Genomic DNA, 14,204 nt, shown 5'->3' with positions numbered 1-14,204 from the left:
ATTGAATGGTATCGTTATCTGAATTATGATACCAGCTATTGAATTATGCGTAGGTATTTACAAAGTTGCAATGTTGCAATGTGCTAAATATTGTAAAAGAAAAGGTCTTTTTCATTTACACGTTTGTGATATTTTATAGTTGGCACTCATATATATATTTGTATTTAAAGATATTTTAAAAAAAATTTAACCCATTACTGTCCCACTGCTGGGCAAGGGTCTCCTCCCGTAATGAGGGAGGGTTTAGGCCTTGAGTCCACCACGCTGGCCAAGTGCGGGTTGGGGACTTTGCATGCCCTTCAATAAATGTATTAAACAAATTTTAGGCATGCAAGGTTTCCTCACGATGTTTTCCTTCACCGTTGGAGCATGTGATAATTATTTCTAATACACACATAACTTCGAAAAGTCATTGGTGTGTTGCCTCGGGTTCGAACCTGCGACCACTTGCGTGGGAGGTGTCAACTTATACCACTCGGCTATCACTGCTCTTTCTTCTTCATTTAAAGATATAGTTGGCACTCATATATATATTTGTATTTAAAGATATTTTAAAAAAATTTTAACCCATTACTGTCCCACTGCTGGGCAAGGGTCTCCTCCCGTAATGAGGGAGGGTTTAGGCCTTGAGTCCACCACGCTGGCCAAGTGCGGGTTGGGGACTTTGCATGCCCTTCAATAAATGTATTAAACAAATTTTAGGCATGCAAGGTTTCCTCACGATGTTTTCCTTCACCGTTGGAGCATGTGATAATTATTTCTAATACACACATAACTTCGAAAAGTCATTGGTGTGTTGCCTCGGGTTCGAACCTGCGACCACTTGCGTGGGAGGTGTCAACTTATACCACTCGGCTATCACTGCTCTTTCTTCTTCATTTAAAGATATACTTCATTTAAGGATAATCTATAGTGCTCTAAATGTCTCTATAAAAATGTTCTTTAGTTCGACAACTTAGTAGAGCCTAGGCATACACAATTTATCTAGATTGTAGTTCATGGCACTATAAATTAGAACAAAAAATAGCTGCATCAAACAATGCACAGCTGCACCAATGTTTTAAATTCTGATTTTTTGTATACCTACTCTCTTATAATTTGTTGGACTATATAATCCCGTATCAAAAGAAAAAATATGGAACCTTTAAACCGACACCTGGCCATTGCACTATCCCGACGGTTTGATCACCAGCTGTAGATAAATAAAAAACAATCGAATATCGGGTTACTTGCTAAAAGGTGGCCACACAATGTGTTAAGATTCGGGATTCTGTCGCTTTTGTATACAATAGCTTTTTAGAAAATAATAAAAATGACATAAAAACCTTATATCTACAACACAATTCGTCTTCTTATATCTACATACAAGCCGAATTCTTATAATTGCATGAATATCTGCCAATTTTTTTGTTCAAGACCGAAATATTTGTGTTTATCTAAATTTTTCGCAAATATTTCTGTTGTATGAAGGTGAAAAATGAAAAGAATATTAGAGAGACGTCTCCTAATATTAACAACAACTGGCTAGCTTTCAACAAATTTTGTAGCGCCTCTACCTTAGATGCTAATTTTAGCGTTCATTTTAAACGTCAAACTCTCGACACTCGATAGTACCGACAGATAGAAAATCGCTGGACTATCCGAATTAAATCGGGACGGATGGTAATGCACAATTTGACTTATAACGCCCACACACAACGCAACTCTACCGCACTTAGCAACAGCTGACCTTTTCCCAAAGGATGCTTATTACAAAGTAATACAATGAAGGTCCGATATCCATAATGAAGTCCGATGCGGTTTAATTTCACAGTTCATTGCAAATCACTTCTCTTCCGTATGACCTGTACTCGGCCTTGTCTCGTAGGGTTGTGAGCTTACAGATTTTGTACGATTCACTTTTTATTGCCGTCTTTAGTTATGGTCTGTGCATTGGTTGATTGTAGGTTTTTTGTGTGGTTAACGCGAAGCTGGTTAGTGATTTTCCTTTAATCTTTATTGTAATCGTGCGATTGATTGTTTCCATGTATTTATAATTGGAAAAAGATAATGTTTTTGCTTTAAGTACATATTTCACTAGATGTGGTGTGGTGATAAGCGTAACTTTCTTATTCTTCTTCCATAGCGTTATTTAGATCCGATTAAAAACCTCGTTCCCACATCATCTTCCGTAATATTCCGTACTGTCATATCTCATCTTTACTTTCTAAGTACTAATCTGTTTTACATGTAACAAATGTCGCTATTTGGTCCTTGATCTCTCAAAAAACAACCTTTACCTTTTTCCTCCTAATTAAATCCTGCCTGTCTTCCTTACATGTAGCAATTTACCTTGTAAAACTCCCATAAGACCTTTAATTTCAAACGAAGACACATCATAACCTCACATGACTCACATATTAGATCCACTTTAAACCACAAAGTCAAGGTACTCACTCCAGTTTATTTACGTGACAGCCCTACCGCGTAAGGGTCGGTGCACACAAGGCCTACAAGACCACTCATACGTTACCTCGGAAGAGATGCATAAGGATATGTAACTACCACATATGATCAATGATCATGGTTTTAATGCCAATTGACCTAGTAAAAGCTTTTTATAGTGAGCCTTATATGGAGCTGCCCTTATGATAGTGCTTTGTTAATGCTGTGTCAATTTGTTGGTGATAAAAATAGATTGTGTGGTTAGATGCGAGGTTGCTGATTGTATAGGGGTGGATACTTAATAAGATTGAACTACTTAAGTAGATGTTAGGTAAATAAATTATGTTTGACGATAAAGAAGTATATTATTATGTTTCTCTGCTCATTTTAGCATTGGGGTATATTGCTGTAATTAGAACTTTTTGAAATCGGTTTCATTGATGTCTACCTAATATCTATGCAACATTGAAAACTATATTCGTTTGTTTCTTATCACAATTCTATGCGTTTTAAAGTCCCGGTCGAACTATTATTCAATAATATAACGCATGCTTAAATTGCAGAATAGGAATAGGTCGTAAAAATCTTTTTCTATATTTGACAAAATTTCGTTTTCGTCAACTATCGTAGGCCCTCTGACCCGGAAAACGTTGTTTTGCCATAAAAAATAAATAAAAAAAACATTGTCCAGCGGACAAAATTGTGAATCTAAACCATTCTCAGACCCCCTTGAACACACACAAAAAATTTCATCAAATCGGTCCAGTCGTTTAAGAGAAGTTCAGTGACATACACACTTACAGAAGAATTATATATATAAAGATAGAAAAAACTACCATTGATTAACGAAAGTAAACTACGAATTATTATAGAAAATATCTCTTACGGACCGTATTATAAGGCCTAAGGTAATGTAAGTGCTTGCATAAATAATAAAAATAATAATTAATCAGTAATTAATCTCGACTGAAATGTTTTAGTTCTTTTTTATGAGTTAAGTATTAAGTATTATTTACATACTTTTATGATTATGTTTACAAAACTCGTTATAATTATGTTAATGACGGTCGTTGCACTTATGTTAAAGTCTCATTTAAATGACACATGAATTAAAAATCTAGCAATAACATGAAAAGAAAGTGTTATGCTTTGAAGGTGATTAACTCGGGGGCATTTGTTTTGATAACCAGAGTTAAAATCGGTGAGAGAAATTAATGTAAATTAATTTGTCATTTTCAACTTAGTACAATAGTAAAACTTTTTGATACTCCTAGAATGGAAGCAGGAAACTGGGATGATAAACGACATGCAAAGTCGAGATCTGTAAACAGTGGGCACACCCTATAAATTGTCATACTTATTCAGGTTTCTACTACATAACATTATTTCTGATATATTTATTTTATTCATTTACCAATAATATAAATACAGGTGAATCAATATACAACCATCCCAAAATAAAGGAGAATCAATATTCGTAAACCATTACGCTGTCATATTCGAAGTGATAAGCCTGAAAATCCCACCGACAACAAAGTTAAGACACACACAATTTCTCAAGCTTCCTCGTTTTTCATAAAAGTTAAACAAACACTTTACATAACACAGAAACGAAATGAAACATGCAGTAGTATTTGTACAGCGCGATATTAAAGTATATATAATTATGTGAAGACTTATTGTCACAGTGAAAACTGCGTGTGTATGAGAACTGACTGCTGCTGAGATTATGACCACGCTTGGAAATTGTTTCCGTGTCTTCGTTGTTACAATTAAGTACGTTTTCTAGGGCTAAAACGTAAGTATGGGAATGTGGAGCGGCTTTTCGTAAGTGTATCTTGGAACTGATTTTACTATACGATTTCTTCTGTTACTGCATAGAGGTCTTGGGTTCTAAGTTGGGTCAAAATATTGAAACTGAGTTTTTCTGTCATACTAATTTCTGTTTTGAAGTCCGACGATTGAACATGCTCATTTCACTCTTTAGGCTTACGCCTGTATTTTAGGCTTAGTCACTTCTATGATAACTGTGCCTTACAGACACTTTTAGTGGTCTCCAATCTCATTTGTTTTAAACTTCAGTTAAATCCACACTTATCTAAAACTCCGAAGAAGTCACCGTATACAGGTTTCCGATCTCATATAAATGTTTTAACTGCAGTTAAATCTCTATTTAATAACATTAATTACCTAGGGCGGCACTAAATGATCAAGGTGATAATTTTGTAAATAAATCTGCTAATTATTCCATATTATATTCAACAATACACATATAAGGTAATGCAAGAACACACGCCATGACTAAACAGATTATATTGTTGAATTCTACTCCATAGGCTCACTTACCTACATATCAATATTTATAAGTCAATCTTAATCACCATAAGGAAACGAATATTAAGTAAAATTCTTGTAAATATTGTTAATTGATCGCCCACTCTTATTTGCATATTGCGAAGATTAGGTTTACTCTACATTGTGCGTGAGTAATCAGTCAATAAAGATCTCTTTAGTTAATAAAGCTCATCAAACGGAGTTTGTGATTGAGTACATAATTGTCAAAGATATTTACTTCATCGTGGGTACTTAACACTCAATAAGAATAAATGATATTGCTTTTATAATAAAAAGTTTGAGCGTAAGTATGGCTATCAGAAGAGCTACTGAGGGAAGGGATTTTCATAAAATTTGACACTGTCCTATGTTTGAATCCCGGTAAAACACTATGCTTTTTACTACAAGAAATCTTGCCAATTTTCACGCAGACGAAATTGCGGGTAGAAGTTTAAATTATACTTATTGATTACAAATACATACCATATTTACTAGATTTCATTATCATATCATAAAGATAGTACTTAATTAAAATCTAAACTTGTCGTCCTTTACTTTTTGGTTGACAACAATCAGCATTTAAATTACCTCATTTACCTAATCAAGCCTCTAAAGGTAGAATCCGTTTTATTACATTTAGATATTAAGCAACAAACCAAAACTACGGAAACCTAAAAACGAGGATGTCGCAACAAAATAACCCAAAATCTTTTCGTAATTTTATGAAGTAAGCTTCATTGCAGATAATATAATTATGAACCGTCATAATTAAAATTTTGTCCGCTGTAACAATAACACGGCAGATGTTTGTTACAAGAGTTCACCCACTTTACTCTGTCGTTCGGAAGTGCACTACATATTATGTAAAGTGGTTTCTCACGAAATAAACCATTGTGGAAGCCTCTCGAAGTGTGGTACGAAGTACGAACTTTGAAGGTGCGATTACGATATCGAAAAAGCAGGTTATTGTGTATTGTTTGATTAACTAGACCATAACAAACATCAAATTAATGTCCTTAATTACTGTTAAATTAATTAAAACTAGCACTAAAAAAGGGTCGTCATAAAATGTAATATTGGGCCATCTTTACAGCAATTTAACAAACGATACTCAACTCACTTGATGGTTGTACCCCTGGTTACCGAGTACATTTAGCGGTAGTTTATCTATTCAATAGCGTTTTTTTATATGAAATTTAACGCTATTAAATAGATAAACTACCGATAAATGAACTTCAGATACCGGGGGTTAGACTTGTGTTTGTTATATAACCTTGCCGTTCTCATAGATGTGTCAGCTGCCAGCTTGTACATTGCACCACGCAGATGGCATCTCTAATTCATTGCTCATCTCATAGGAAGTAGTTTTTTTCCCAAGTGTCACACGCTCCCAACAATTGTCTATCGCGATATTATTTTTTACGACGCTTTCTCTCATTGTTTTTAATTGTGATTTTAACTGAAACTTCCAGTTTGTGATGAGGAACACCGCGTTATATAAATGTATTGGAGACGTAACTAGTTAGGTGATTAATGATTTGAGATGTACGTTACGTTTTTGCTAACGATCTGAAGTGCGCATTAACCTACCTGAGGTCTGTCACTTCCGTAATAAATATCAAAATATTAATGACATACTGAGGGCTTTTATTTCCGTGATTCGTATATTATGGCTATAGATATTTATATTAGAGATGTGACTGGTTTTTATAAGAGGATTTGCTCACGGAAACTTATTTTATTATAATTGGATTTCTAAAATTAAGTTTACTTATTTTGTAAGAACCGGGCAATACTAATATAATAATTATAGTGCGATATAACCGATGCTGGACAGTGATATTGCTCCTCTTAATAATGGTTTTCGAGAATAGAACTAAATCACACCAAAATTAGAAATATAATGAGGACAAAAATGTTAAATAAGGTAAAAGCACTTTTTGTTTCTCTTGCCAAGAGTACTTACAGAGGTTTTCACCAAAATGTAATATAACATTGAACATAATTACATCCCACTCGCTATTAGTCAATCGTAATTGTGTCCAATTTCATCTTTTTACGTATCTATTGGAAGAAAGCAAGAGAAAGTCAAGTGCTAACACTACAATTATAAGATTACTTCGAAATTTAAGATATTTCGAACAATATTGGTTGTAAGAATCGATTCGAAATAGATTGCCAATACGTTTTCATGGGTATCGAATCGACTCGATTGAAATATCGAGTGTTGATTGATCGTAATTATTTGAGTATCGATTCGTCTGTTCAGTTTTTATTCTGATTCTGTATTTTTTATTGTTTTATGAGATTTTTTCTAATGAAGGATGTCAGTGGTTCATTGGTATTTAAAATGGCTTTCTATCTGCAGTTTGATGCACGTAGATTGTAATCGATTGGTCGGAATATCGTTGGAGTCAAAAAACTTATGAAAAAGTTCAATAGGTCAGTGTATCGGAACTAGGTTGAGATGTTGTACAAAAATAGTAAGAATTGATTTGTAGAAATATTTAATGGACATATCGTGCGCAAGATATATTAAAAGTATTAACAAGCCAGTAGTATTTTGACAAAATTTTAATAGCTGCATTTTCGTTGTTACAGAAAAATGACGGTGAAAAAGACTGCCCGGACCGGCGGCTTCGCGGCCATCGTCGCTCGTCAGAAAATACACAGCGCGAACCAACAGCTGGACATACTGACCATCAACAAGCCGACCTCCCACCAAGCGTACAACATCGTCGTCGGCTTCAACGAGAAAGACCAGCTACAGCTCCTCACTAAAGAAGACATCAGCGAAGAAGACAAAAAACTAATCAAAGACTACACAGAACTGAAATCAACAAAATGTGAGAACATCTCAATAGACGATATCTCAAACTGTGTTAACATCGAGAACTATCCTAATTGTGACAACACTCTAGTCTTTTACATAACCAAAAACCTTAATAAGGAGGCGATCGCATTAAAGTTCGAGAACGAACAAGACTTCAAAAGGATATACTTCACGTATAAATACTTCAAAATGCGGAACCGACTCACGAAGAACACGAACAACTATTCGAGCAGTGAAAATCTATTTTCTAAGAAGAAAACGTATGATATTTTCAAGAGTAGAAAGAATAGTATGGATGACTACAACTTGTTTGATAAAGGACGGAACGAATACGACTTGATGCAGATGACTGATAACGATGGAGTGACTCATATATCAGTGCAACAGAAGAATCTGAACACTCGGTTCGATCAGCCGATGAGTTTGATCGGAATAAGGAACGATGTAAATGACGCTGGTGAAATAGATAGTATTATTTATACAGATATAGAAATTCCGGTAAAGTCTGATAGAAAGAGGTTGTTTCATAAGAAATCGAAGGCTCCTCAACCACCTGCTTTGAAAGACAATCAGCCAAAGGTTTTAAAGGGCGAGTTTGTGCGAGTGAACGTGGATCGGGCGCCGGACATAATACCGAAGGATAACAAACTGAACAAGGTACCGGATATTCTCATGTTCAGAGAGAATAAGAATAAAAAGAACGCGACGAGTAACATTTGGCCAGCAAGTAATAAAGGTGAGTTTCAACATTTATTTGGTAATTTTTACTATACAAATTACACAGTAATGTATGGACAATAGTTTTGAATGTCTTACCACAAGTTCTCCGGATTTGCTATATAATTTTTCAATAGTTTTGAACAGAGAATTGACGTATATTTTGTAATGTTTGCAGCAACATATTTGAAATTGCGACACGATCCTTCATTTTCTAATGAATAGGTTAGAAGTACGTTATGATTAGTTGCGATGCGCTTGTGTAGATTCCTATTATTTTAATCATAATAAATGATTGTAGCCTTTTCAGGTATATTGGGGTCAGCTTCCGCCTGACATATGATTAGGTACTTTCATCTTTCATGACGTTTCTATAGAAATTATACAGCCTCTTTCGTAATGTTAAGGAAATGTAGTGACTTACGCATGAGAAAATGATCATTTGAATTTTCCTTCATCGACAATAAGATGTTTATGATAGTTACGTGACGACCTTTGGTTGGTTGCTCATCCATTTTCTTGTGCAACTGCTTTATAAACAATAGTACATCATGTAACAATCTTCCTTATTCAAGACAATATTCTAGAGATTCTATATTACAAAATCCTTGGGGTTATCCTCTTTGCTATTATTATTATTCTTACTACGTTGTTTCGAGGATAAAATCTATTTGATTTAACGCTTGAAATCAGAATATTATTAAGAAAGACAGATTCAATGATAAGTAGAATGCCGAGTTAAGTCCTTTTCAGTCACAGTCGATCTGTTTTCCGATCTCTTTATATTATGTTAAATAAAAAAATGCAGTCTTTAAACACAAAACGGCGAATCCGTGCTATACACTTTTGCGGCAAGCAGTCTTTCTTGGAACCCAGTGTGAATATTTTTTTCTTAATATTCACCCTTAGTTTAAACAATTGTCGAATACAGCAATACAATTTACCACAACTTTTCAATTGCTGTAGACACCCCATCATCCAGTTAACAGAAAATACTACAAATTATCGACGAGCATAGGCATTCAAGACCACAAAATGCCATTAGCCGTTACCCTCGCAGGTCAATTCGATCGGCTTCACTTTCATTGCCCTGTCGCCTAAACTGGACACCTTACAATGCAAGCCAAGGCCACCGATGGTCCGTCGTTTACGTAACCGGTCGTTGACTTGGCTGAAGACTGTGTCATTCCGTGCCATTTGTATGGACGGTGCGAGACGACGCGAGTACATTGTAACTGATTAGATGTTTTGTAAACTGTTGTTTCGTTATTTGACTCTTTGTTGCATGCCATTGGATAAAAGCCCTTTTTTGTAGAAAATAAATTGTCTTTATATGCATTATTACAGCTTTAAAGATCATACAGACTTTAAGGCTGTAAGGCCTTAAGCTCCAGACTTGCCGGAAATGTGTTGAACTGAAGGCGAATTGCATGTTATTTTATGATTATAGTCTATCCAAAGTATATTGTCTGGTATTTCAAATACATACACACGTATCGATGAAAAAATACAAAACTTAATAGTGTATTTGCAATTGTATACTTACTGCGCTTATAAAATTATTGATTGTCACATGACATTTTGTCGGCAAGTAATGCATGAATAAGTAAAATCATTTACAGTATGTGTAGCTGAAAACTTTTTCACAAAATACTGACACTGCAGCACTGGAACAACATAAATAATTATCGTCTTATTGAAGTTAGAATTACTATTTATGTCAATAATGAAATACGCAGATAGGAATTAAATTAACTTCTTACCCAACGATGTCTAAACGTCGTCTGCGCAAGAACATGCATAAACACGAGTTAGATGACACATAGTAACAAGTTAGGCTTAGAAATTTGTATGTACATAGGATTCTATGTTTGTATGTTTAGTGTGGAGTGTGTACGTAATACAGTTTAAGAATACCTCTCACGATCGACCCGGTCTGAGTCTTATTGCCTATAAAAAGCTAATGAATCACACTTTTTGGTTTTAAATGAGTTTGCTTAAGTTATCAGTATAGATTAGTTATATATTATTATGCAACTATCTCCAATGGGCCGTTACATTGTCGACTACTCTAAAGTATATGACTGCTGCAATATAGGTAAATCATGTCTTTTTGCCATAGGGGTTGACAGAGAGCAAAGCAATACAATAACTGCTGAACATATTATGCTACATTGGTAAACTCTCACCATTTCTTTACATTTTATGCTAAATGTCACGATGGTATCGTAAACCCATAACTTAGACTGTTTCAGGCATAAATGTAAAAAAAAGTAAACGGCCATTTTCCGAAACTACAAATCTCTTCGTTAAATCAGTTTTTAAACTCCGTGTAGCAGTTTTACACATACCTATTTATAATTGAAAGTTGAAATCAAATAAAGCTTGCATGCAGATCGTTCTCAATATCTTTTCCTATCTTCGCTTCAGTCACCATACAAATCAAAAACAGTCAAATTAACTTTAATAAAATAAAGCTTTTTGGAGAAACAAGAGCTAGGGCTCGCCCTTAAATATCCTTAATGTCTCATTACTACAGTGATAGTTGAACACAGGTGACTGTGCATTAGTTCTGATAGAATAGAATGTCGATCGTGACAAGTTTCATGTCTGTTTGTATCTGTGGCGACCTTACGACATGTCATAGCCTTATATTGCCTTATATACGGATGCTGATGTTTGTTTTGGCTTTCATTACTCACTATAAATAAGCCAAAGGTTATATAAAATTGAAGGTGTTATTGAATATTATTGTCCGAATATATTTGGCATACTTAAATTGCGGTGCAAAGGTTTTTTTAGTTAAGTAAAATAATTATTATTAATGTCTATAAGTATATTGTGCCTATCTCTTAGAATAACGGTCTCGAATTATTTTCCGTCACAGCTAAGAAATTTTACATGAAAATATTGATCAGCGCCCCCAGCGGATTTAAAGCGGAACCAATTTTAGGCAATCTATTTTCCTATAATTACTGTGTGGTGAATCGGGCAACAAGTCTGTTTGTTTTCCAAAATCAATAAAACTTGATTACTACTCAAACTAGAATCTCACTTTGATCAAGTTAACAACCATCACCATTAAACTAGTAAAATAATTGCGCCCAAATTACAATTATAAAGAGAAAACAAGCGAATCAGTTACGGTCGCGTATATTTATCCATCAGAAAATCAATTTAGTCAACCCTACGAAATGTCAGTTTTGAAAATCAAAGATGCAAGCTTGTTGCGTTAGGGTAGGTTCAGATGACAAGCGCTCAACGCGCGTTTTGATAACGCGCGTTTACAACTACATACATTTTATTCAGGCCGTACACATGGTAACGCGCGTTTTAGTAACGCGCGCGTTCAACGCTGCGCTAGCGCTCGACTGTTGTCAGCGCGCGTCAACGCCGCTTTGAGATCATTGGTTTTCTATGTTTCCGTTCAGTTGAGCGCGCGCTTTCGACGCGGATAGACGTATTTTAGGATTCGTCAAGTTCGTCCGAAAATCGTCCGAAATGGAAACCGAAGCTTTTAATACGGAATTATTAATTGATGAAATAGAGAAACGTCCTGCGATATGGGACATGACAAGTAGCGATTATTCAGATAAGAATTTGAGAAGACGGGCTTGGGAAGAACTCGTCCTTATATTTTGTGAAGGATATGACAATGAAGAAAAGAAGAAAATATTATGTGAGTATATATATTTATTTACATTTACAATCGGTTTGTGTTACAAGTTAAATATAACGATCCTGCCAATCTACTTTTCCTTCATTAATGAAATAGTTTGTTAAATGTACTCGAACATTATCCGCCTGTCGCACAGCACGTCCGGTATAATGTGAGGCTAGATTTTCCAGGGGTGGCGTATAAAGTGTGTCTTCAAAATTGTAGCCATCCCTGATTCTGACATAATTATTTAGTGTACATATCGCTTTTACGATTTTTTCTGCAAAACCGATGTTAACATCTAACGGCCTGTGTAAAATGCGCCATTTATTGCACATTATGCCAAAAGTACATTCAACATACCGGCGTGCTAATGTCAAACGGTAATTAAATATTTTTTTAGCATAAGTTAGTGACCTTCCCCCATATGGACGCATTAAATTCTCCATCATGCCAAAAGCTTCATCAGCCACTATCACATATGGCAACGTTGTCGGTCTATTTTGTATTAACAATGCCTTTGGCTCAGGTAGATCTAATGACCTTTCTGTCAGCTTTTTGTACAATGAAGAATTCTTGAATATACCTGAGTCACTGTTTTTACCGTAGGCACCTATGTCAACCCACACAAAACAATAGTTTGCATCCGCTAGCGCCAATAAAACTAGCGAAAAATATTTTTTATAGTTATAATACATAGAACCCGTGTGTTCAGGCTGGATTAACCGTATATGTTTCCCGTCCAAGGCTCCCAAACAATTGGGAAACTTTGAGTTCTTTTCAAATATCGTGGATATTTCACACCACTTTTCTTTCGTTGGTTCACTCATAACAACGGGCCTTAATTTTTTCCAAATAGTTTCACATACATGTGGTATTATAGTAGCCACAGTAGATTTGCCAATTCTATAGTCGTAGCTTAATGTCCCAAATGAACATCCAATGGCCAAATATCTGGAAACAAACATAAACTATTACTAAATACTGTTTTTTTTTTCAGCGTCATCCCTGCAAAAAAAGTGGAAGAGTTTACGGGATAATTATATGAGAGAGGTGAAGAAAATAAAGACTGTCAAATCTGGATCAGGAGCTTCCAAAACTTCGACATATATTCATTATAATAGACTACGATTTCTACAGGCATCAATTGCCAACAAAGATACAGAAAGTAGTTTCGGTGCAGATAATGCATCAACTTCGTCAGAAGTTGCTGAAGTAGAAATAAGTTCTGGCTTTAAGAGTCCTAAATCTACTTCAAGAAAAAAACAAAAATTAAATCCTGCTGATGAAAGATTTGCAAACATATTAGAGCAGAGTTTAGCACAGAAAAATGTGTCTCATCCAAAAGAAGATGACGATGAAGACAAGCTGTTTTGTTTGTCACTCGTTAAAGAAATTAAAAAAATTCCGGAATATAGGCGACTTCAAACTAAAATTGCCATTTATAATTTAATTTTGCAAAACCAAAATGAATTTCAAGGACCACAACAACAGACATATGAAAATCAAAATTACCCGGTATCACAACGAAGAAATTATTCATCACAAGAGCAGCGTCATCAGTCATCAGCTTCTGTTGAAGGCTTTCGTTATCATGATTATAGATCACAGCAGTCTAGTGTGTCAAATAATTTTGCACATTATGGTTATACTACAGCAATGGGGTCTCCATCGCCAGTAACACCTACTCCATCGCCAGCACCAACTAATGTCAGCAATGAATCAGAGTTAGAGTTATTCTGCGAGTAACAAAATGTTATTTTTTCTTTAAAAAAATTGTTCCTAAACAAGTTGATTTGATTTATTTGATTTATAGATTATGTTGATTATTAAAAAACTTACCTCAATGTAATTATGAGTTTTTCTTCCGGTGAAATGCTATATCGCACAGCGTTTTTATCTGCTACGAGTTCATCGTTTATGAGAGTCAGTAAGTCATCAAATGACTTGATGGACATTCTGAAGTAGTTAAAGAATTTGGGCTCAAATTGCCTTAACTTAGGATATAAAATAATGTACTGACTTTCAGTCAGCCTGGTTGACAAAATTGGGTGAACCCAATATCTCCGTCTTCTGTTGTGTCGTTTCTGCCGTCTGTATAAAATCACCGATAAAACTGTTTCTACGTCCATCTTCGACAAATGTAGAACTCAAACTGGTCGCAACAACGCGCGTTTAACGCCTGACAAGCGCGCACCATGTGAACACTATACAAAAATTCAACGCGCGTTCAACGCG

The 14,204-nt window shown here is 35.1% G+C and overlaps 2 protein-coding genes across 2 annotated transcripts in view; both read left to right on the top strand.

Annotated features, from left to right (window-relative positions):
• LOC142981377 (uncharacterized) overlaps nt 1-14,204 on the top strand; it is a 110,161-nt gene that overhangs the window by 82,466 nt on the left and 13,491 nt on the right. Inside the window, exon 3 of the mRNA XM_076127264.1 lies at nt 7,360-8,327. Coding sequence (XP_075983379.1) covers nt 7,364-8,327 — 964 coding nt within the window. The 5' untranslated portion in view covers nt 7,360-7,363. The remainder of the gene's footprint in view (nt 1-7,359; nt 8,328-14,204) is intronic.
• On the top strand, nt 10,418-13,715 carry LOC142981554 (uncharacterized). Its single transcript, XM_076127553.1, has 3 exons — nt 10,418-11,987; nt 12,967-13,341; nt 13,624-13,715. The coding sequence occupies exons 1-3, from the start codon at nt 11,810-11,812 to the stop codon at nt 13,713-13,715; spliced, it is 645 nt and encodes a 214-aa protein (XP_075983668.1). The 5' UTR covers nt 10,418-11,809.

The sequence above is a fragment of the Anticarsia gemmatalis genome, chromosome 20, assembly GCF_050436995.1.
Source record: "Anticarsia gemmatalis isolate Benzon Research Colony breed Stoneville strain chromosome 20, ilAntGemm2 primary, whole genome shotgun sequence".
Classification (NCBI taxonomy): Eukaryota; Metazoa; Arthropoda; class Insecta; order Lepidoptera; family Erebidae; genus Anticarsia; species Anticarsia gemmatalis.
Note: the sequence above shows the minus strand (reverse complement) of the source record. Positions and strands in the feature narration are given on the sequence as shown.

Bases quoted from the DNA above. Each gene is read 5' to 3' on its own strand.
- LOC142981554 (XM_076127553.1), top strand. From the start codon at position 11,810: ATGGAAACCGAAGCTTTTAATACGGAATTATTAATTGATGAAATAGAG. The intron at 11,988-12,966 runs GTGAGTATATAT...TTTTTTTTTCAG, and splicing joins AGAAAAGAAGAAAATATTAT to CGTCATCCCTGCAAAAAAAG. The intron at 13,342-13,623 runs GTTTGTCACTCG...GTTATACTACAG, and splicing joins CGATGAAGACAAGCTGTTTT to CAATGGGGTCTCCATCGCCA.